Below are 22,096 nucleotides of genomic sequence, written 5' to 3'. Positions count from 1 at the left end.
CTGGCGAGACGATGAGCTTAGCACTATCGGAATGTGATGCAGATCCTCTATCAAGGGGGGGGGACAAGTGAGTGTCAGCGAACAACAACACAACAACACTCAGCGATGGATACTGGAACTGAACGGAAGTTGGTCTTGTGATCTGAACAGGTTAGAGTTTCAGCGTGGTTAGTTTTTTTGGTCGTTCCGGCGTGGAAGGCTGAGGTGGTAAAAATTTTTGTGATGGCCTTAGCTTATTCCTCCTTTGAACCTTTTAAAAGCACTGCGACTGGAGAGAGAAGAGACTAAAAAAAACCTCGCCAGATAGAGGGAGAAATCTACGCAGTGTGAGCGGCTTGCCCGTTAACTTCAACAGCTGGAGGGGGGAGGGGGAGCGTTTTTTGTCCTTTTTAGTCCTTCGTTTCCCGCGTTTTGGCATATGTTGTCTGTACGTTTTGTTGTTGTTTGTTGTGTCCAACTACAGGGAATGATAAGAGAAAGAAACGACTATGGAATGTGATTTGGCCAACTTCCTCGGCATTCTCAGCGGGTTTTTGGGATGTCTGGGTGTTTTCGCGGTGTCCGGGTGTGTGCCTCCAGCAATGGATGCCCTCTCCATCAGTTGCATGGAGTCCATGGCATGGAGTCCATGGCATGGGGACGGGTGCTTCATTTCAACTCATTCATAGAGGTGGTGTGCATGTCAACACAGCCAGATGCACACTCCCTGATGTCTTTCAACAGCGGTAGACATACGCTTTGTTTCTCGAGGTTTGACTGCAGACACGTCTGGTATTTAATCATGATGTCGTTACACTGCACCATGATCTTTTGGAAAGCTGGAACACTTTGTTTCGCAGTGTGTTAGTACGCATGCTTGTTCTACCACAATCAACAGTTGCAAACTCACTCTTTCTTGATACACGATGCTAGTTGTTGCTGTTTCTCCAAACAGTTCATTGGATTCTCATGGTTCTGTGAAATACACTGGTGATATTGAACAAATGGCTGGGGACAGTATTTGGCAATCTAGTTGGAACGCAAGTCCAGCGGAGAGTTAGACCCAAGCTAAGTAACGGCCGTGCTATCATGAGCAATACATACATCTTCCATGAGCAGTTGGTCTAGTATTTCACTCATTTTACGTCTGGTTCTCTATAAGGCCGTGTGTCCTTGAGCCTTTTGATGTGGAAGAGATGAGGTTTGAAACTTTCTCGATCGAGTTTCAATTTTGGCTCCGTCCATTCCCATAGCTCGGGGCTCATAACACCCCATTGGTTAAACCACTAATGTACTAAGCCAACTACATACTTATCAATTTCTCATCATTCAATTAAACCGTTTATTGAAAATAACCTCTTGATATTAAAGGATAAGACTGTTAGAACTTTTGGGCAGTCTCGTAAAACACCTTACCCTGGGTAGTGGCAATGGACAACTCCAACTTGCTTGGTTGTCTTGAACCGTCACCACCGGCGTAGGCACCGGCACCCCATGGAGAACTACCGTGTGGCTCCTCCAAGTTTGTCAACTCTCCGAATGTGTTCTTGTAACCCAATGGCACGTAGATGATACCGTGGTGGGCCAACACCGAAAGGGAGTTCAAAACGGTAACCTCTTGACCACCACCTGGGGTACCGGTGGTGACAAAGACACCGGCGATCTTACCGTAAAGCGCACCACTAGCCCAGAGGCCACCGGTGGAGTCCCAGAAGGCCTTCCACTGTGCTGGGAAGTTACCGAATCTAGTTGGAATACCAAACAAAAAGGCATCGTACTGGGTCAATGTGTCTGGAGTAGCAATTGGGTAGTTTGGTCTTTCTGGCGCGTGGAGGAGCTTCAACGTGGCATCATCGAGCGTCTCTGGCACTTGGTAGATGTCAGCGACACCGCCAGCGGCCTCAACACCGGCCTTCTCAGCCTCTGCCAGCTGTGCAACGTGGTGGTACAAACTGTAGATGATAATTGCAACCTTTGGAGCCATGGTGTGTATAGTTATAGAAGAACTCTATCTGAGATGATCAGGAACGAGAATTGAAGTACAGGACAAACCCTCAAGTACACACAAAAAAGTTGGGACAAACCGTTTTCTATTTATACAGAATGTCCTTTCCCTCGCTTCGTGTCTTTTCCCTCTCCCGCTGCGGTGGGTTTCTTTTTCCCACGCTGGAAACCACACACGAGCCACTCTGTCCAAGTCCTCCCAGACAATTGGCTCCCAGCGTGAGGCAGCACCCTCCGTGTACGAACGCATTGTAAGATTCACCACCTAAATCTCGTCATCCTGCTCGGGACATGTCCAGACAAACAGCGCGGGCTTATCCTTTTCTGACAAATTTACTTACAAATGCTTACTGTGCATGATGGCGCGCGCAGCCCGGTAGCTGTGGGTTTCAGCTCGTAGGCGGTGGTGTGCGCTGTTTGGCGGGACATGCAATCAATGACTAAGGACATTACAAATTGGACTTGCATGTTTAATAATCGACACAGGCGGTGATTGCACCAGGTTATACAGCCATTTAGCGGTGCAACTGACAAGTTTGCAGCTTGTCTGGTGTTTTTTTTCGTGCTTGTCTTGTCTTGAGTTGTGTGTCCTGCTTGGGCCCCGATTCTTTTATATCAATTGTGGGTTATCCCTCTTCTTTCGCCAAACTAGTCGGCACAGCATAGTACCAAATCCCACGCAGCGAGCAGACTAGAGGACGCCATGGCTAAGATCGCTATCATCCAGTACTCGACTTACGGCCACGTCACACAATTGGCCAAAGAGGTACAACAGGGTATTGTCCAGGCCGGCGGAGAGGCCGACATCTTCCAGGTGCCAGAGACGCTGAACGAGGAAGTGCTGACCCTCATCCACGCGCCAGCAAAGCCAGCAGACATCCCAGTTGCTTCTGTCGACACCTTGCAACAGTACGATGCGTTCCTGTTTGGCCTTCCAACGAGATTCGGTACCGTGCCAGCGCAATTCCTGTCCTTCTGGGGCGCTACAGGTGGCCTGTGGGCCAGCGGTGCGCTCCACGGTAAACCATACGGTCTCTTTGTCTCCACGGGCTCTCCAAACGGTGGACAAGAGGTGACGATCAGAAACTCTCTGTCGCTGTTCTCCCACCACGGTATGATCTACGTGCCATTGGGCTACAAGAACTCGTTTGGCCAGTTGACGAACTTGGAGGAGCCCCATGGTGGCTCTCCATGGGGTGCCGGTGCCTACGCAGGCAGCGACGGCTCCAGACAGCCCTCCGAGCTTGAAAAGAAAATCGCATTCATCCAAGGTGAAACCTTTTACGGAATAGTGAAGAAGTACATCTCAACACCTTCCACCTCGACGGCAGCTGTGTCTGCCGAGCCTGTAAAGGAGGAGGCCACGAAGGCTACACAGAGTGTTAAGAAGACAGCCGAAGCTGCTAGAGCCTCAGAACCTGCCAAGGAGGAGAAGACCGAGGGTTCCAAGTGCTGCGTTATCATGTAACGACGTATACATTAATCTTTTCAGTGTAATCCGTATAATATGAACATTTTCCTGTCATTTTGCGTGGTACAAGTCCCGTCTACGCGTGAATAAGTGTAACACTAGTGCTATATACATGTTGTTAGCTATATGCCTCTCCTATAGATGCTTTCTTCGCCGAGTGCTTGGACTCATTTTCTAGACAGTGGTAAGCTTCTTGAGCGGCGCAAAACGTACTCCTTCTTCTCCAGCTCCTTCTCATACTCGGTCTGCTTCTTGCCTGGGTACAACACCTTCTTATCAACTGGATCCAGCACCTGCTCGACGATCTCGCTCTCCCCCTTGGAATCTTGCTTCCACAGGTTCTTGATCTGTAGCACACAGTGCATGCACAGGGTGTTTGCCCTTTTGGTGTGTCCACACGATGGACAACGGTTCAGGTGGTGGAGGTATGGAAGCTGTTTTAAGGTTGGCTTCAACTGTCTCTGTCTCTTTCTGTTGTAGGTCACTTTCTTCTTAGGAACAGCTCTCAGCAGCCCATTGTCAATGAAGAACGACTCCTCAACAGGTCTGTTCTCCAAGTACTCCTGTAAGCGTCTTTGCAAGTCTGGCGAAGCTTGCACAGCGTTCGAAGTGCTTGTTGTGGATACAAACGGATTAGGTATCGTCACTCTAATCTCAGGAAGACGTGGGAAGCTCAGCCCAGCAGCGAGCTTTCCAAGGTTGATGCTAAGAGACATTTGTAATAGAGAAGAAAGCACGTGTAAACCCTCCTCGTTGTTTGTTCTGCCTCGATGGAACCGGTTCGAAGAAAGAAACTTTTCATCGAGGAAAACAGCGCCCAGTGGTGAAAAATTCCTCCCCTTTGGAGTATATTTGGATTACATAAGCAGAGAGTAATTGGGATTACGTAAGCAGAGAAGAATCTTGATTACGTAAGCATATGTGTTTCTTACCGATTTTCGGAACGGGCCCAAAAGTTGGAGATTCTTCACGCTCGCAGCTCAGCTTGATGCCTTTACTAATTAAAGGTAGAAGACAGGGGGTTCACCATGGTCAATTGGAAGGTTGTACACTACTTGAGCTACATAGCAGTGCTGTTCTTTGCGCTGGAGCCATCGTACATCCATCCGGATGAACATTTCCAATCGCTAGAGGTACTAACACGTACGTATAATGATTCAATTATCACCACGCAAACACTAACCTTTCAATATAGACCAATTGTTGAACTATTCTACGAATATACCGTGGGAATTCGATCCAGCAAGCCCCAGTAGAAGTATTTCACTACTCTACCTTGTGTATGGACCCCTGCTATGGCTGAACAAACACTGGCTACACTTTAGGCCTCTGGCATTGATGTATATGGCTCGTCTACAACTGGTCACAACTTACTTCATAACGGTGCAGATCGCCACGAGTATACTCTGCGAGACGAAACAAGAGGTTTCGAAGACCCTTTTCTTCATATTTACGTCATACATCACTTGGACGTATCAATCGCACACTTTCTCAAACTCCATCGAGACCCAGGTGTTACTGCTGACACTGTGCCTGATCCATCTGTTAAGACAGAGTGAGAAGTCGAAAGTCAAATACCCACACTACAGAGTCTCTCTGCTGATGGGAGCTCTAATTGCCATTGGTACGTTCAATAGGATAACGTTCCTATCGTTTCTCATATTCCCAATGCTTACCCTGATAAAGAGATTCCTAAGGTTCAAGCTGTCATTTCTGCTGTTGATAGCATCAACCATAGTGACATCATTGGTGTTGATATACTTCGACACTGTGCTATTCCAGTCAGATGAGTATGTCATCACTCCATTGAACAACCTGATATACAACTCTCAGGTGGAGAACCTTGCCAGACATGGATTACACCCAAGGTATACACACATCTTGGTGAACCTCCCCCAGATCATTGGACCGGCTATCATCCCATTCTTCTTTAGAAACCATTACAAGGCCTCCATACCATACCTGTCAATCTTTTCAGGGCTGCTGTTTCTTTCCATTGTGCCACATCAAGAACTCAGGTTCCTTACACCACTGGTACCTCTCATCTGCATCTGTATTGACTTCACAAACTTCGAAACACCAAGGTTTGTCGAATTGATTATGACTCTATGGTGTATCTTCAACATAGCTCTGGGTATAGTTATGGGTTCACTACACCAAAGAGGTGTTATTGAGTCATTGGATCAGCTTTATAAAACGGGCTACCACGGTTCGCAAGTCTGGTGGAGGACATATTCACCACCAACATGGCTCTTGGGGAACGAGGACTTGACAATTGCAACTCAAGTGCCTCCATACGAGTTTGGAGATCTACTGATTGATCTAATGGGATGTGAAGTTGATCAACTCGTGTCTACATTGGCACAATTACAGGATACGCTTTTGATAACACCGCGTTCTTCACTACCACTTCTGGAATCCATTGACAATGAACACCTCAACCTCGAGCTCGTTTGGAGTTATAAATGGCACTTGGACATGGATCATTTTGACATTTCAGATTTGAGAACGTTCCATCCAGGTATTGACATCTACAAGGTTGTGTATGGTATTTGAACACTCCACAAATCATTCCATTATATTCTCATTTGTAGAATTCAAACTTGTCAACTTCACTGCCAGTCTTCACTTGTGAGCTGTAGGCTTCTTCCAAGTCGCTTTGTAGAATGACATATCTGTTCTTTCTCACTGCTCTTAAACCAGCCTCTTGCATGATTGCAGCGATAACGGCACCTGAAAGTGGGTCGTTTCTAATAATCAACGAGTCGAGATCAACCTCTGGAGAGAGGGACATCTTAGAAGCAATGGTGGAGAAGATGAGACGACGCTCTCTTCTATCTCTCAAAGATGGGAATTCAATCTTTCTATCCAAACGTCCTGGTCTCAACAACGCAGGGTCCAAAGTATCAGCTCTATTTGTAGCCATAATGACTTTAACAGAGGATGTCTGGTCAAAACCATCCATTTGGTTCAACAACTCCAAAAGAATACGCTGCACTTCACGATCAGCACCCGTTTGGGCGTCGAAACGTTTTGTTGCGATGGCATCAATTTCATCGATAAAGATAATTGAAGGTGAGTTTTCTCTAGCGAGTCTGAAAACGTCACGCACCATACGTGGACCTTCACCCAAGTATTTTTGCACAAATTCAGAACCGTTCACTCTAATAAAGGATGCCGTGGAGCTATTAGCAACGGCCTTGACCAACATCGTCTTACCTGTACCTGGAGGTCCATAGAGCAACACACCTCTTGGTGGATCAATACCAATCTGTTTGTAGAGGTCGGCCTGTGTCAATGGCAACTCCACAGCCTCCCTGATCTCCTGCTTTTGCATATCCAATCCTCCAACGTCAGCGTACGTGACATCTGGCTTTTCACCGTCACCCAAGATGGCAATACTCGAGTCCGCCTCTGGTGGCAAGATATCAACTAGCGCATTTGAATGACGGTGTAGTGCTACCGAAGCAGATGATTTCAGTAGCTCTCTGTCCAACGTCGATAGGATTCTCACAACGTAGTTCGAGCCAGTTGTCGATGAAACTATACCAACGTTTTGATCAATTGGTTCCAAGAACTGGCCTATAACCAACGGAACAGACTGTATTCTTTTAACCTCTTCCTGAGCCCTAACCAGCTCTCTCTTCAAGTGACGTTGCTCGTCCTTGATGTAGTCCTCCTGAAGACATAGGAGCTCATACTCCTTCTCCAACTTCTTCAACTTGAGGTATATATCTGATGCTGTGTTGTTACTGTTGTTATTGCTCAAGTTGGTGTTGTTCGATATGAACAGCGATTCGAGCTTTGACTTGTCCGCCGTTGGAGCCGGTGAAGGCTGGATCCCGAGTTCTTCCATTGCCTGAATGATAAATAAAACAGGCCTAGTTGGTGTTGATGGTGGTGGTGTTGTTGGTGTTGTTGTTGGTGTTGTTGTTTCCTCGCCGCCACCGCTATGCTCTTCCCGGAAGAGTGTGGAGTTCCGAGGTAGCCACGTGATATGGCACGTGATCTATCCAGATCCAACTACAACTGCTATATATACATGGTGGCCTATTACGTGTTGTTATTTATACATATATCATGCTAGAAATGTCTATTTACACGTGTGTCTATATCACCATTCCAAGGATAGTTCCAAGGACCAGTGAGACAGTTAAAACAGAGAGCAATTCTTCCCTTTGGATCGTCAAACTACCAAGTTCCCTGTTGGTTATCAACAGCCATGGTTCTCTAAATGGTTCCACGATCTTATCCCACAGTGCCTTTAGCATATACAGGTAGTTGTTGCACTGTAGCTCCAATGGTAGTGGTAGTTCTTGGATGATTGGTGGCGTTACGAATAGATCATCGATATCATCAGTTACCTCTTCACAGATGCCTTCTTCAATCATCTGGAATCCTTGGATGTCGCTCTGCTTTAACGATTCCATCTTTTCAGTCATAATGTCCAGTTTCTCGTTTTGGTTCTTGGAGTTCTCGTCCAACACTTGCTGGACCTTTGATTCAAAATTGCCAACCAGCCTTCTTCTCTTCCAAGGTTCTAAGGCCAGCTGAAACACCAGGAACAGGATGATGTTCACACCCATCAATGCGAATGTCCCCCATGTTGAGGTTCTTCTGATCTTGTCAGACCAAATCTGCTCCTCGTGGTAACGGGTCAAGATCGCATTGGATAGCTTGTCGTAGAGCTCCTCCTGTCTCTGCTCTGCCAAATCCATCGCTATCTTTGTCTCCTTTTCATTGGCAGAGTTGATGTGGTCGTCCCTATACAGCGTTGTGAATCTCTCAAGGTCAGCTGGCGTCCAGGTAGATTTCCGCTGTAGTAGCTCATTGACCTCTCTCTGGGATTCCAACCTCTTGGAAATTGCCGAATCGTAAGCCTGTTTGGCATCCTTGAACGCCAGCTTCGAAGCTTCGAGCTCCTTCTCTAGGGCATCGATGCTCTGTCTCAGTTTCTGAATCGAGGAATAGCCCGTAACGTCGTTCAAAGCCCTCGTCGCTGTGAATATGGTCTCTTGGAGGGAATCCATATAGAGATCAAGCTTCTTTGCCCATAACTTCCTTCTCCTCTCACGCTCACTTGGTAGCCCTTCAATTTTGGAATGTTCACCTGCTTTGACCCGATCGCTCGTGAAGTCCTCGTTGAAGTCATAAGTGGCAAGCTCCTTCTCCTGTTGTGCAAGCTTAACATTAGCATCCTTGATGGACTGCTTAGCCTTAGCATAGTGCAGCTTAACAGCATCAACAAACTGGTGGGTCTTCCTTCTGGTGGACTGGTACAGCGCGTGCGCTTTATCCAGTTTCGGTCTTAGAGAATTGAGATACTCATCCACAGGACCGGCCTGTTTGTCCCTGGCCTCACCACCAACATCACCATCACCATCACCTTTGGCTTTATCAACACCCGGGTTCTTATCCGGCACCTTGTTCAACAGCGACAACGTGCTAGTCAGGTGTCTATGCTGAGCTATTTGAAGTATCACAGGCTTCGAACATGTACACCGCCGTATCAGCACACCAGTACTAAGCATTTCTGAGACTTCCCTGTCTGGAATTGGTGTTTCTTCCTGAAGGTGTTGATGTTTGTTTACACCGCGGGGAAAAGTTTTGTTCTCGCACTGCTTTCCCCTTTGGCTCGGTAGAGCACTAGCTCAGCACACCGATGATGAAGGGATTCTCGCTGAAGAAGGATACAAAGAGCCAGCCTAAGCAGCTTGGATTCTCTCTGAAGAAGCACAACAAGCCTCAAGCCAAGGCCAATGCGTTTGGCTCAAAGGACGAGGAAGACACCGACAAGGCCATAGCGATTGATGTTGTTGATACTGAAGGTCAAGCCTACACAGAATCCGAGGGACCGCCTGTGGAGGTTAGTAAAGAGCTCGTGATACCTAGCTGTGGTAACACGTACATCAAGAAGCTCGAACAGTTGAAGAATAAGTTGCCGGAGGAGAAGAAGCTGGTGTACGGCATCAACATGAATGATGGTGCACAGCATAGGGAATCTCAGCCTGCTATGAAGAAAGAGGTTGAGAATATCACTGGCGAGGCTACAACGCTAGAGGAGTACGAGGAAATACCCGTGGAAGAGTTTGGTGCTGCCATGCTCCGAGGAATGGGGTGGAAAGGAAGTGATGATGGTGATAAGAAGACAACGTCAAAGAGGAGAACGCTATACTTAGGGCTTGGTGCTAAGGACCTTGGAGGCGAAGATGATGTTGCTGACTTCAATGACAAGACTTATTTACCTATAAAGCTTGTAAATAGACAAACTGGCCAAGTGTATAAGGAGAATAACAGGGAAAGGGAGCATAGTCCGAAAAGAGTTGATAATTCATACAGAGAACGATAAAGCAATGGAACAAGGTGTGTGTCTATATAACATTGGTCCTGCTTAGCAGTCTGCCACCTCCGTAGTTCCTCAAGGACTTGTGACTGGGTGATATCCTCTGTAATCTTCTCCAGGCTTCCATTATATGGTCTGGGGATAATGGGTGGATGGCCTCATCTGGACCATCAAACAGGTGCTTTCTCTTCTTATCGTTTGACGGTGTGGCTAAACTCGTCGTGTTTATCGTGGTGGAGGTCTTTGCAATCATCTGCTGCTCCTGCTTAACTATGAGGGCCTCTTCAGTCAAGGAACACACTATTTCAAACGTCAAGAATCCCAGGATATCAACAACATCGTCGTTCGGCTTACCGTCTGCCAAATGTGCAAATCCTGCCCATTCTCTAAACCGTTTCGCCTTTCTGAAAGTGAACGAGGCCTGTCTACACTCAGACCAGTGCACATACTCATCCTTCGTCATACCCTTGGTTCTATCATCAGCCATTTTCAACCTCTTCAAGGACGCCAAAGTGGCCTCACGTTCTTCGTCGTTCAACTCATCATTTTCGTCCTCTAGAGGCTGCTCTGAGAACATAAATTGCAATTCCCAAGGTAGCCTGATCTTGGACTTCTTCATCTTCATCATGTCTGCAGAGTTCTTACCACCAGCACCTCCGTTGGCCCCAGTGGTCGCTAATGAGCTCTCGTCTATAAGGTCAGCACCTTCAACACCACCACTCTCCTGGTCCTTAGCATTCTTTCTCACGTCTTTCCAAGAGAGGTACGTTCTCAGCCTGTTCACCTTGGCACCGTCGTTGCGAATCAGAAAGATCACGTCCTCCGCACTGATGGACTTGGAACCTCTGGCGTTGGCAGTCCTCGTGGCCTGTACGATGATCTCAACAACCTGCGAACGGACAATGTCCTCAATCAGGGACGTTGTTTGCACTGGAGGATCAAGCGTCTCACCAGAGACGAACATCATCTGCTGGATCTCAATGCGGTATTTGTACTTATCAGGGTTATTTCCATTCATCGCTGTCTTCCTCCCCCTGGCGCTGTTGATGTTGATGTTGATGTTGTTGATGTTGATGGGTTTATGCGGAATTTGCCGGGTTTTCAGCGCAATCACCTGCTACAAGCACTCTTCCAAAATTTACGGCAAGGAACACACAATGGGCGAAGTGATAGAGAACGAGGAATCAATTGACGTACCGAGACCAGACCAATGCCACGTGACTCACTTACACAGGGCATTCAGTCCGAATATCGGTGCTGATAGTGCTCTGATAGTCTTGAACCAGGAGATCACCATACCACGGGATGTGTTCATATCCTTGTGGAACGCCTATGGCTTGAAGATATGCGCCGATGGGGGCGCCAATAGGCTGTATGACATCAGTCCAACGTTGGTGCCTGACTACATCGTTGGAGACTTGGACTCTTTGAAGCCAGACGTGAAGCAATGGTATGAATCTAAAGGTGTTGAGGTGATCAAGCAATCTACGCAATACGCTACAGATATGCAGAAGGCCATTGATCTCGTCGAAGTGCACTATCACTACGCTGATGCACAAGAGAGGTTCGATGTTAGCAGCTTGGACACTTATGATTCACTCTTGACATTACACTCCTCGTTGAACAAGACCTCTCGTCCGCAGATGTTGATGGTTGGTGCCATTGATGGAAGGTTTGACCATACCATTCAGTCCATCAGTGTGATGTTGAAACGTATCCAGCTGAGCCCAGATTCACCCATTTTCTTCTTAACAAGAACAAACCTCATCTTTGCGATCCCCAAGGGGTTGAACTACGTTGATTACACCAAGACTACGTTCCAATCTTACAACTGTGGATTGTTACCATTAGCAGGAGACACCAGGTTAACGACCAAGGGACTGAAGTGGGACGTTATCGACTGGGACTCTTCGTTAACGGGGTCCGTGAGCACGAGTAATAGACTGGTGGGGACCGATGGAATCGTGGTTCAATGTGACAAGGAACTGATCATCAATGTGGAAATGGCACATTACTGAAGCGTTAAAAAGAGACAACGTGATAGAGCAGGATTTCAGTAAGCAAACCTCACTATATACAATCCAGAATGAACGTTCCCCCTTCTGATTCCATACGGAAACACCTTCACTCTTCGCCTTTAACACCATCACCTTTTTGATTCTGTAACCTCGATCTCGACTGTCTAAAGAGCTCCTCCTGCTGCCTTAAAAGCTCCTCTTCTGTGAACCCAGAGTTCTGGAACTTGTTACTCTTTCTCTCACGGCCCTTCTGCGCTTCTTTGTGCTCAACAAGCACCTTCTCAATAGGCTCAATGTACTCTGGGAACCCAAGCTCTCGAAGCGCACCAATAACATGATCCGACGCTATCGTCTTCTTCGCATCCTTTTCAGCAATCTCATTACTCTGGTCAGAAAGAATCATGATGAACTCAATACAGCATTCAATCACAACGTCACGGGCCTCCTTCGAGAACGTCAACTCTGAGGGAAGCACTTCGGATATGATCTTCTGAACAGTTGCTTAGTAAGACGTTAGAATCACATCTGAAGAGGAAAGAACAAGCAAATAAACCCCAAACTCACCTTTGGGTAGCGTTAGCTCCTCGTTGCCACTAGCGAATTCTGACATGTTATCAATTAGGTGTTTCTTATTGGTTTCAGTTGACGGTGAAGTGCTTTGTTTACATCGAAGGAGCCGCTTAAAAGTTGTAGGAGACAACAACAACAGCAAAAAAAAAACATCAAAACACTTGAAACCACAGAAGCAGAGCCATCTGTGTTCCAGGAGGTAGGGTAATCCCCATTGGAGAATGATTACCTAAGCATTTATAGTTCGTGGTAACCGAGGGGACACAAATCCCTGGTACGCGCAACAGCCGGTACGGGACACATCCGATGAGCTTGAAAATTTTTAGTCCAAGGCCCGCTTCTGTTTTAACGGAAACCAGTTCATGGCGATTCAACCAAAGTGCTAAGATTGGAGTGAACTGCCTGGTGAATATGTCGCTGGTTGGTTTGAACGCTTTCAACGGTAATGGACAGTACTACGTGTCCACGATAACTGCGCTGGACACGCACAAGATTCGTGTCCAGTCCACCAATTCAACGTCGTCTGCGTCGTTATTGGCCCAGGCCTTCACTCTGGACAAGTCGCACAAGGCCACTTGTATTGAATGGGGGTCCCTGTCAGCTGGGAAGCAAGATATCGAGAATTTGGTGGTGGCAATTGGTGAGAACAAAGGCTCTATCCTGCTATATTCACCTTTGCAGAATGAAGTGATAACCACGTTGGTGAATCCATACTCATCGTCCATCAGAGACTTTCATATTTCTACAATCACTGGAACAGGCTGGTCCGTTGATGCTGGACAAAACGTTATAGAATGGAACTTGCTGACTGGTGAGAGCAGCCCACACAACAAGTTCAAATTCCATGAGTCAATTAACAAGGTCTCAACGTTGATTCATCAGGGGAAACCACATCTGTTGTTAGCATCACATACGATTCATCTAGTGGATATCGAGACTCATGACGTTGTGAAGACATTCCCAGGCCATATCTCTTCAATTCACTCGGTCTTGCCAATTGATAACTCAACGTTTATCACTGCTGCCCAGGGTGACCGTTTCATCAACGTATACTCCACTGAATTGGCACCTATTGTCCTCGTCACCCAGAGTAACGTTATCTCCATATCATACGCAGATGAAACATTGAGTGCAGTCACTGAAGACGGCATAGTCGAAGTGTTCCACAACGTGCTCACGAGAACCCACTCTACTAAGAAGAAAAGAGGTGGAGCTCCTTCCAAACAGTCAAACCGTTCTGTGAAACTACAACGTCCAAATGGATCACAATTGACTATCGAAAGCTCTGCTTTGGAACAGAACAGCAACACCTTGATAATCACCTGGTTGGAGGATAACCTGATTCCATACTTTGAAAGAATTCAACTGGATACCATCGACAGCTTTGATATCGACAACAGCAACGACAATGTCTACACCTTGACGAAGGATAAACCAAAGATTCTAGCAAAGGACCACTCACTTTTCGGTAGAGACGTTGCAGCTGCAAAGCATTATAACGAGGCAAACGCTACAGTCACCTCAGGTGATAACTTGAGATTCTTGGATAACAAGGAAGTTGAAGAATTGGAGTATAGAGAGGATGACGGGCCTTCTCTGGCTGAAAAGTTAGCAATGACCCAAACATTGGAGACAGCACCCAAGAAGAAGCACACACGTGTAACAGCTGGTTCTCTTGCAGTTGTTCTGACCCAGGCTTTAAGGTCAAATGATCATACGCTGTTGGAGACTGTATTGAGTAATAGAGACGAAACCGTGTTGAAAAACACCATTGAGAGATTGGATACATCGTTGGCAGTTGTACTTCTGGACAGACTAGCAGAACGTATTGCACGTCAAACAAATCGTCAAGGTCAATTGAATGTTTGGGTGAAATGGGTCATGGTCATCCATGGTGGCTCTTTGATAAACATTCCAAACTTATCAAGCTCGTTATCATCTCTACACTCTACTCTGAACAGAAGGGCAAACACCTTGCCTAGACTGTTGGAATTACAAGGTAAATTAGATGTTCTGTATGCACAAGAAGAGTTGCAAAGATATAACAAGAATGTTGCAGGGGAGCAGTACAATGAGGAGTATGACGATAGTGACGTTGAATACGTCGAGGAATTGGATGACCATGGTCTAATAGACGATGGTGAGCATGATTACATTGAAGAAGAAGGTGAATTGGAAGATGGTTACATGAGCATTGACGGACCAAGTGATGATGAATCAGAGGACGACACGGTCCTCGTTGAAAAGGATTTAGAAGACGATGAGATGGATGATGAAGGTGGATATAGCGATGAGGAAGTGCATGGTAATAAACTACAGGCCGAGGAAGAAGCAGTTGATGATGAACAGGAAGAGTTGAAGAAGAGGATTGCAAAGCTCAAGGCCAAACAGGACAAACGTAAGAAGAATCTTTAGTATATAATCACTGTTTCAAATGCCATCGACTAAGATGGTTGGCTCGATAGTTGAAAAGTTGTCGTAGAAACTCTTGAAGAGCTTAACAGCCTTTTCAATATCGGACGAACTTCCAGTTTCTCTGATAGAATGCATACTCAAGATTGGATTACCAATGTCCAAAGTTCTAATACCCGTTTTAGAAGCTAAGATTGGACCGATAGTGGAACCACATGGGGAAGCATTTTGAACAACAAATAGTTGTAATGGAACTTTGGCCCTTTTAGCACATTCCTTCAACAGGACAACTCCCGGAGAGTTAGTCATATAACGTTGGTTTGCATTGATCTTTAGAACTGGTCCTTCGCCTAATTTTGGTTTATGGTTTGATTCATATTTTGAGGCATAGTTTGGGTGAACACCGTGGGCCACATCGGATGATAGGAAGAACGATTTGGCAGATGATTCCAGGATCTTTGTATGTATTGCTGCATTTGTATCCTTCTCAGGAATGCCACTCAAACCGGTGATTCTATCCAAGATGTTTGGAAGGAAGTTTGAGTCCGCACCTTGAGCTGACGATGAGCCAATCTCCTCGTGGTCAAAGCACGAAATAAGACGAATGCCTGATTCCTGGCTTAGATCTTCAGAGGACTCGATCAACCCCTCTGTACCGGTGAAACAAGATGTCAGATTGTCCAATCTGGCACTGAAAATGAATTCATCGTTCAATCCACCAAGACACGATTCCTTGTGGTCATAGAGAAGAAGCTCAAAGTCTTCAACCTGTGACACGTCCACTCCAGCTTCCTTCGCAATCAATTGGACCAACTGCTCGTTGTGTCTTTCAATGATCGACTTCAAAGACTTGAACTCCTCCTGTGAGATCTTTGGTTCTCCGTCACCGCCACAGCATCCACCAGATGTCACAGAAGCTGCGTTCTCTAACCCGGCAATTGGTAAGAGCTGCGTCTCCTTGTTGAATTCAAACTTCGTATTCACGTCTCTGTCCAAGTGGATAGCCAATGTTGGAATCTTCAGCAAGGGTTTACGGATGTTTATCAACTTCGGGACGAATTGCCCACCTTGAGCCACCATGACACGGCCTCCAAGCGACAAGTCTGAGTCGAACCACGAGTGCCAGATACCACCACCGTACAGTTCCACGCCAACCTGGATGAAGCCCTCATTTGATCTCTTTGACACAGGCTTAATCTTCAAGCACGGCGAGTCTGTGTGCGCACCGACAATGGAAACCGGGTTCCCTGGCGCCCACTTACCACCAACGGCAAAGGCAATGATGGAGGAGCCGTTTCTCGTGACGAAGTACTTGTTCCCACGCTCAACTAACCCGTTCCACGAGGTTCTCTCCGAGAGCTCTCTGAAGCCCGCGTCACTGAGTCTCGTTTTCAGAGAGGAGACTGCATGATAAGGCGTTGGTGATGAGTTTAAAAAGTCCAAGAATTCTTGTGCGTATGCCATTTGTCTCTGTCTTTGTCTCAATGCAAGTGATAAGTTCATTGGCGAGAAAGCAAGGATAAATAGAGTTATCAGGATTGTCCTATCGTTGGTTTTTGTCGAGCTTGATTTCGAGAAAAAACCAAGGGACAAACTCCGAAGGGACAGGAAAGGCACAGCAAAATGTCAGCAGAGTTGATTTGCGGCAGGAAAAGTGTCCGATATGGACAATTCGAGCATAAAAGTTAAAGTCCTTGCCGCAGGGAAGATTTTACGAAGCATATGACGGACATTTGACAAGCTTCTTATCTGGATCATATTGTCTACCATTCAGTCTGGAAGGGACGAGACATTCTCTTCATCATGTGCCCAGTGTAGACCGTCCACTCACCACGCGTCGTTCACGCAGCGGGAGGGCGTGTGTCTCTACCACTGTGATATTGGACCTTCGGACTCGATTTCCGGGTTTATCACTGAATTATAGCAACTGTGATTTAATATAAACACTTCACAGTGATCACATTCTAAAGAGGATGTGCAAACAACATGAAGCACGAATCATCAAGATTCGAATGCTTCTCTACAATTGTTTAAAAGGCACTCCTTGAACCATTATATTCCTCTTTATAAAATTCCTTGAACTTAACCTTCCTCTCTCATATTTCTGAATTATATTGTTATGAAGATTATTCTTATTGTTATTATCATATCAACTATTCTACAAATCAAACCGTCAAATGGAACACTATACATCCTACTATTAGTGAAAGAAATATTGTGACGTCGATACAACTGGAAACATTAAGCTGAACCCCGAAGAGCACATCATCAAGTGTCTTGTCTCATCTGAGTAAGACACACAAGGGGTGCATTAATTCTCCTCTAAAGAAATCACCACCTTTTGCTGTCTCTAAACAGCACAAAATGGCAGATTTTCATGGATAATTTATTAAGCCGGCGGCGTGATTGTCCCAACCGGCGGTGGGACAACGTCATTTTTTTGCTTCTCCTGTCCTGTCATTGTTTCTCTTCCCTCGCTGCAGTCAGCGTAGCGTTTTGGTACGGGAAGGGGTTTCTTCACGCTGCACAGCTGAACACCTCATCGGCTTGGACATCCTGGACATTTTTTCTTGTTTGTCGTTAGAGTATAAATTTTAAACTTTTTTCCTAAAAAACTTTGCTTTGTCTACTTCTTTGACTCCTTTTTGAAGAATGGGTTATCCCAGACCCCATCGGATTAGCCTAGTCTCTCCTAACCAGGATCTCCTTCATTTTCGTACATAATTGAGACTCTACAACAATGGACTCAGAAGACATCGAAGCGTCCAAGATGTACATCTCGTACAACCATATCCACCAACTTATCCAGGAGTCCCAAGGTAAGCTGAAACAGTTCAACCCGGATCTCCTGGTGTGCCTTGCTGGTGGAGGTTTGGTGCCAACGAGATTTGTGCGTACTTTCCTCAAGGAGCCTGGTAAGCCAAACGTTCGTATCATGAGCGTTGTGCTGTCTCTATATGAAGACGTTGACAGTGTCTCGACTCAACAGGAGAGCATGGGGAAACAGGTTGTACGCACCCAATGGTTGGATTACACGTCGACTGACTTCACCTTGATTGGCAAGAAGATCCTGATCGTTGACGAGGTGGATGATACAAGAACCACATTGCACTACGCCGTGTCAGAGTTGAAGAAGGATTTGGCGAAGCAATGTGAAGAAAGGGGCATCAAAGTTGAAGATTCTGGAACCAAGTTCGGTATCTTTGTCCTCCACAATAAGAACAAGCCAAAGAAGGCTGAGCTGCCACCAGATGTTTACAACGAGGATAACTATATCGCTGCAAGACAGGTTGGTGATGTTTGGATTGCTTATCCATGGGAGTCGAATGACATCGTCTACCATACACGGAGAGCAGTGGAACAAGGTAACGATGTGTTTTTACCTGAGAGCACGCATAAATAGTTAACATGTAGAAGTTTTCATTTCCTTGAAGTCAGTGTAAGATGTTTTAGTGCATTCTCCTGCCTACGCTCCTGCCTGTGGCCCTGCCTACGCTCCTGCCTACGCTCCTGCCTACGCTCCTGCCTGTGGCCCTTTGGCCATCAATCCTGTCTGCCTAGAACGACCAACCAGCTCGCCCCAGAATCCCTTCCTAGAAGGGAAAAAAATTAACACCGACAGTAGACAGAAACGTCCCGCCAAATGTCGGGGTTTTACTGTTTACAGACTTTTTTCTCTTGCTCTTTGTTCCCATGCGCATTAGTCATCATCACAACCACCACAGCTGGAAAGAGTTTTAGTCTTCAACGAGGAAGAAGAAAGATATCAGCGCTCAGTAGCATGTCAAAGAGTGGTGATGAGAGCTTGGGACCGGTGGTGTCATCGTCCATCAACGAACCTGAAAAGGTAGACGGTTTAGATGAGAAAGTTGTCATGGTAGATGAGCCTTTAAGCACAGACAACGTTAATACTTCAGCGGTAATCGACGTTCCAGATGGTGGATATGGGTGGTTTGTTGTTATGGGCGTATTCTTCTTCAATTTTGCCACATGGGCTGCCAACTCAGGCTACTCCATCTACTTGGCAAACTATTTGAGCAATAACAAGTTCAAAGGCGCTTCGAAATTGGACTACGCAGCAGTTGGTGGACTGGCATTCGGATCAGGCATGATTCTAGGGCCCTTGGTTAGGATCGTGTTGAAACACACCAGTGTGAAGTTCACAATAACAATAGGTGCCTGTCTTCAATTCTTGGGAACCATTCTTGCTGCTTTCTCAACACAGCTTTGGCAGATATACCTCACACAAGGTGTACTAATTGGTATTGGAATGGGGATGATTTGTATCCCAGCAACCACATTGATTGCACAATGGTTCAGGCATAGAAGATCTCTGGCCCAGGCCATTGCTAGTGCTGCTTCTGGTGTCGGAGGTGTTGTCTTCAACTTGTCCGTCCAGGCGATGATAAAGAATCTAAGCTTGAGATGGGCACTGATTATACAATCGATAATGTGTGCCGTGTGCAATACCATTGGAATAATACTAGTGAAACCAAGAACCAAACACATCAATACATCCATGAAGATTTGGGATAATCACATGCTCACTTTCACCACTTATTGGCTATTCCTCCTCTACATTGCAACTACGCAACTAGGCTACGTTGTGCTGTTGTATAACATGGCAGATTTCACCATTTCATTGGGATATTCAGCCCGTCAAGGGTCAATTGTCGCCTGTATGATATCAGCTGGTGCAGTATTTGGTAGACCTTTGGTTGGAAGGCTTTCTGATAAGTTTGGGCCGGTTACAACAAGTATATTTGCACATTCAATTGTAGGGATCCTGTGTCTTGCAATGTGGATCCCTGCCAGAAACTATGCGACAGCAATTGCATTTGCCTTTCTAGAAGGTTCACTAATGGGGTCAATATGGGTTGTCATTGCCTCAATTGCTGTCCGTGTTGTCGGGTTAAGGAAACTGGACGTGGCAATGTCAATGGCGTGGTTAGTGATTGGATCATTTGGATTGGTATCTCCAATAATAGGTATTGAGCTTCGTGGTACAACGCCGGATGGCTCGCTCTACCATCCGACACAGTACAGAGACCCGGCAATATACTGTGGTGTGTGCTTTTTAGCAAGTGCTTTTGTATTGTGGGTTCTACGTGGTTATCTAATAGCGAGGGATCATAAGGCAAAGGAAATTGGATCGCATGTCGATAACGAGGAGCTAACACTACCAGTGAGCTTGCAAACCGCATTGAAAGGCATGGTTTCAGTCTCAGAGGAAAGACACGTGTAAGTACAGCGATGAACAAAATGATTAACTAGAAACTTTTATTGATTGTGCTTTACATTTTCTTCAAATGGAAGTAGCCACTTCCATCACCGTTTCTGACCCACTCTCCATTGTAATGGCCAGCCTCCAAGGCTTCAAAGACAACTTTAGACTTTGTCATATAGCAAACATCATTGTTGTCCACTTGAACAATACAATTATGCCATGGTGTTGGAATGTGGAGCAAATCCTCAAAATCTGGTGTCTCAGAACTGTTGAAGCATTTAATCACCCTGCACTCCAATGGATCAATGATCTTGATACCAAACTTTGGACCACCATTGTTATGGGCGTGGATTGAAAGACGCATATGATGCGGAAACATAAGCTCAACCAAATTGGAATAGGCATCGTTTCTCTTAATCATCTCAAATGCAACACGAGACACAGTCTTCTTGAATGCTCTTTTAGAAAGAGCCTTGCACACTGGATTGAATTGCAGGTCCTCACACATAAATCTGGTGAAACCTCGATAAAGGTGAAGTCTTGGGTGGTCTTCCTGTTCAACGTCCCTTCTAAGCTTGCCAGCATCTGTATCACACGAAGCCATGAGTATCTTACGTGACAGTTCAGACTCGTCGCAAATCTTTGTACCAGTATAATGACAAAGCTCAACCTCTTCAACCAGTGCTGGCGTCGATGGCAGTCCTTTATGGAAGAAAATATCTTTCAAAGAGACAAATCCAATGAGGTTTTCATCAAGCACGCCGAGTTTTGATGCAACCTTCTCATATAAATCCCTCAATTGGATGGTGTAATTGTCCACAACATCATCGTCAACACCAATACAGTCGCTAAAGACATGTCCATCACTGACAATCCACAATTTCATTCCAGGCTTGTAAACAGACTTGATGGCCCTGTTGAAGGATATCAGTCTTGTGATAGCCATCTCTTCACCCAGATCTGGAATTGTCCCGGCCACCTTGTTCAAGTTGGAACTTTTACACGGGAAAGCAGGCAACACAGCTTCAATTGTCTTGTTTCTTTTAGTGAAGTACGACAACTTCCCTATAAAGTGATCACGTCCTTTATCACCCCATTCATCCTGTTCTGTGGTATTGAGCAGATTCTCTTTAAAGAAATCAGCCACTGTGGTTGCAACTGCCAAATCCATATCAACTTTACCAAGGTATTCACTATAGCTGAGGTGAAGTCTGGAATCACGTATAACAACTTTGGCAAACCATTCGTGGAATTCTGCAAATTTATCCTCTTCATCATCATAACTTGCGAGAATCAACCCACGAACCTGGTTTTCATTGAGGAGTCTATGTTCATATATGACGATGTACTCACAGTCTTGCCATCTCTCTGGTATATCTTCATCGTTGAAATCAGCAGTCTGTACCAAGTATTTCGAATACGAGCCATCATCCTGGGTTGAGGGCTTTGTCATTTGATACAATACCTTCTGCATTATAAAGTTCCAAACGTTCTCCAAATCGAATCCACCTTTAGATTCCTGTGATAACAGGTCATACTCCATTGTTCTCGTATATATCGACAGGAACCTGCTGTACGTTGAATTGTCAACCTGTTCAAAACCTGAAATTGTCATTATATCACGGTTAATTGGTTATTTCTTGCTATATCGACAGACCATGTACGTCTTTCTTGGTTCAGCACTCGTGAGACTAAACGCACTCTTGCATCCACGCTCTTTGGATGCGGATTCCACCTCTAATTATACCTGTGACGGCGTGCTGGAAGCAGGCACGCTGCTATCTAACCAACACCAGATTGCATAACACTACCGGATACCACTGAACTCTCTCCAATTGGCCGGTTGTGTCAACATTGACCGTATACAAAGAGATTGTTAGAAATACACAGACGGCTATGCAATCCGTGCAGCACACCAAAAGCCTAAAAAGCCAACCAGAACCAATACTGAAAGCCCGTGAAGAAACAAAGATGGTCATACGTTTCATTCTCCATCATATGAACAGAGGGTGATTTACATCCTCGGTGAATCAATTGATTGATGGACTGATTAATTCACGCATTAAACTCCC

At 45.8% G+C, this 22,096-nt stretch overlaps 15 protein-coding genes across 15 annotated transcripts; 6 read left to right on the top strand and 9 right to left on the bottom strand.

Annotated features, from left to right (window-relative positions):
• Nucleotides 1-338: 338 nt before the first annotated feature.
• Nucleotides 339-1,122, bottom strand: MIX14 (Mix14p; the record flags this gene model as incomplete). The annotated part of the gene is given in 4 exon segments (XM_020215254.1): nucleotides 339-615; nucleotides 630-826; nucleotides 890-1,008; nucleotides 1,084-1,122. The coding sequence occupies 3 exon segments, from the start codon at nucleotides 1,117-1,119 to the stop codon at nucleotides 649-651; spliced, it is 333 nt and encodes a 110-aa protein (XP_020070178.1). The 3' UTR covers nucleotides 339-615; nucleotides 630-648.
• A 238-nt stretch (nucleotides 1,123-1,360) lies between these two features.
• Nucleotides 1,361-1,963, bottom strand: CYBJADRAFT_128326 (flavoprotein WrbA; the record flags this gene model as incomplete). Its single annotated transcript, XM_020212759.1, has 1 exon — nucleotides 1,361-1,963. The coding sequence occupies one exon, from the start codon at nucleotides 1,961-1,963 to the stop codon at nucleotides 1,361-1,363; it is 603 nt and encodes a 200-aa protein (XP_020070177.1).
• A 723-nt stretch (nucleotides 1,964-2,686) lies between these two features.
• CYBJADRAFT_173646 (flavoprotein WrbA) lies at nucleotides 2,687-3,451 on the top strand (the record flags this gene model as incomplete). The annotated part of the gene is made up of 1 exon (XM_020216491.1): nucleotides 2,687-3,451. The coding sequence occupies one exon, from the start codon at nucleotides 2,687-2,689 to the stop codon at nucleotides 3,449-3,451; it is 765 nt and encodes a 254-aa protein (XP_020070176.1).
• Nucleotides 3,452-3,469: 18 nt separating this feature from the next.
• MRPL32 (mitochondrial 54S ribosomal protein bL32m) lies at nucleotides 3,470-4,194 on the bottom strand. Its single transcript, XM_020215253.1, has one exon. The coding sequence runs from the start codon at nucleotides 4,168-4,170 to the stop codon at nucleotides 3,622-3,624; it is 549 nt and encodes a 182-aa protein (XP_020070175.1). The 5' UTR covers nucleotides 4,171-4,194; the 3' UTR covers nucleotides 3,470-3,621.
• A 288-nt stretch (nucleotides 4,195-4,482) lies between these two features.
• Nucleotides 4,483-6,010, top strand: SMP3 (glycosylphosphatidylinositol-alpha 1,2 mannosyltransferase; the record flags this gene model as incomplete). Its single annotated transcript, XM_020213735.1, has 3 exons — nucleotides 4,483-4,597; nucleotides 4,650-5,078; nucleotides 5,193-6,010. 3 exons carry the CDS (start codon nucleotides 4,483-4,485, stop codon nucleotides 6,008-6,010), a joined length of 1,362 nt encoding a protein of 453 aa, XP_020070174.1.
• A 14-nt stretch (nucleotides 6,011-6,024) lies between these two features.
• Nucleotides 6,025-7,356, bottom strand: RPT3 (proteasome regulatory particle base subunit RPT3). The gene has a single exon (XM_020218040.1). The coding sequence runs from the start codon at nucleotides 7,308-7,310 to the stop codon at nucleotides 6,039-6,041; it is 1,272 nt and encodes a 423-aa protein (XP_020070173.1). The 5' UTR covers nucleotides 7,311-7,356; the 3' UTR covers nucleotides 6,025-6,038.
• Nucleotides 7,357-7,887: 531 nt separating this feature from the next.
• Nucleotides 7,888-8,784, bottom strand: SHE9 (She9p; the record flags this gene model as incomplete). Its single annotated transcript, XM_020212273.1, has 1 exon — nucleotides 7,888-8,784. A coding segment is annotated over one exon (897 nt), but the record flags the coding sequence as incomplete, so codon positions are not given.
• A 335-nt stretch (nucleotides 8,785-9,119) lies between these two features.
• Nucleotides 9,120-9,803, top strand: SPP2 (spliceosome ATPase-activating subunit SPP2; the record flags this gene model as incomplete). The annotated part of the gene is made up of 1 exon (XM_020216490.1): nucleotides 9,120-9,803. The coding sequence occupies one exon, from the start codon at nucleotides 9,120-9,122 to the stop codon at nucleotides 9,801-9,803; it is 684 nt and encodes a 227-aa protein (XP_020070171.1).
• A 22-nt stretch (nucleotides 9,804-9,825) lies between these two features.
• On the bottom strand, nucleotides 9,826-10,815 carry SPT3 (transcriptional regulator SPT3; the record flags this gene model as incomplete). The annotated part of the gene is made up of 1 exon (XM_020212777.1): nucleotides 9,826-10,815. One exon carries the CDS (start codon nucleotides 10,813-10,815, stop codon nucleotides 9,826-9,828), a length of 990 nt encoding a protein of 329 aa, XP_020070170.1.
• Nucleotides 10,816-10,954: 139 nt separating this feature from the next.
• THI80 (thiamine diphosphokinase) lies at nucleotides 10,955-11,815 on the top strand (the record flags this gene model as incomplete). Its single annotated transcript, XM_020212746.1, has 1 exon — nucleotides 10,955-11,815. The coding sequence occupies one exon, from the start codon at nucleotides 10,955-10,957 to the stop codon at nucleotides 11,813-11,815; it is 861 nt and encodes a 286-aa protein (XP_020070169.1).
• Nucleotides 11,816-11,921: 106 nt separating this feature from the next.
• On the bottom strand, nucleotides 11,922-12,425 carry NCB2 (negative cofactor 2 transcription regulator complex subunit NCB2; the record flags this gene model as incomplete). Its single annotated transcript, XM_020216888.1, has 2 exons — nucleotides 11,922-12,316; nucleotides 12,380-12,425. The coding sequence occupies 2 exons, from the start codon at nucleotides 12,423-12,425 to the stop codon at nucleotides 11,922-11,924; spliced, it is 441 nt and encodes a 146-aa protein (XP_020070168.1).
• A 335-nt stretch (nucleotides 12,426-12,760) lies between these two features.
• Nucleotides 12,761-14,860, top strand: UTP5 (Utp5p). Its single transcript, XM_020215252.1, has one exon. It carries the CDS (start codon nucleotides 12,797-12,799, stop codon nucleotides 14,798-14,800), a length of 2,004 nt encoding a protein of 667 aa, XP_020070167.1. The 5' UTR covers nucleotides 12,761-12,796; the 3' UTR covers nucleotides 14,801-14,860.
• APE4 (aspartyl aminopeptidase) lies at nucleotides 14,816-16,261 on the bottom strand (the record flags this gene model as incomplete). Its single annotated transcript, XM_020212749.1, has 1 exon — nucleotides 14,816-16,261. One exon carries the CDS (start codon nucleotides 16,259-16,261, stop codon nucleotides 14,816-14,818), a length of 1,446 nt encoding a protein of 481 aa, XP_020070166.1.
• A 1,276-nt stretch (nucleotides 16,262-17,537) lies between these two features.
• CYBJADRAFT_163004 (MFS general substrate transporter) lies at nucleotides 17,538-20,042 on the top strand (the record flags this gene model as incomplete). The annotated part of the gene is made up of 3 exons (XM_020213734.1): nucleotides 17,538-18,162; nucleotides 18,251-18,448; nucleotides 18,523-20,042. The coding sequence occupies 3 exons, from the start codon at nucleotides 17,538-17,540 to the stop codon at nucleotides 20,040-20,042; spliced, it is 2,343 nt and encodes a 780-aa protein (XP_020070165.1).
• A 49-nt stretch (nucleotides 20,043-20,091) lies between these two features.
• On the bottom strand, nucleotides 20,092-21,567 carry DIT1 (Dit1p; the record flags this gene model as incomplete). Its single annotated transcript, XM_020213733.1, has 1 exon — nucleotides 20,092-21,567. One exon carries the CDS (start codon nucleotides 21,565-21,567, stop codon nucleotides 20,092-20,094), a length of 1,476 nt encoding a protein of 491 aa, XP_020070164.1.
• Between the last annotated feature and the right edge of the window lie 529 nt (nucleotides 21,568-22,096).

The sequence above is a fragment of the Cyberlindnera jadinii genome (assembly GCF_001661405.1).
Source record: "Cyberlindnera jadinii NRRL Y-1542 unplaced genomic scaffold CYBJAscaffold_8, whole genome shotgun sequence".
Taxonomy (NCBI): domain Eukaryota; kingdom Fungi; phylum Ascomycota; class Saccharomycetes; order Phaffomycetales; family Wickerhamomycetaceae; genus Williopsis; species Williopsis jadinii.
Note: the sequence above shows the minus strand (reverse complement) of the source record. Positions and strands in the feature narration are given on the sequence as shown.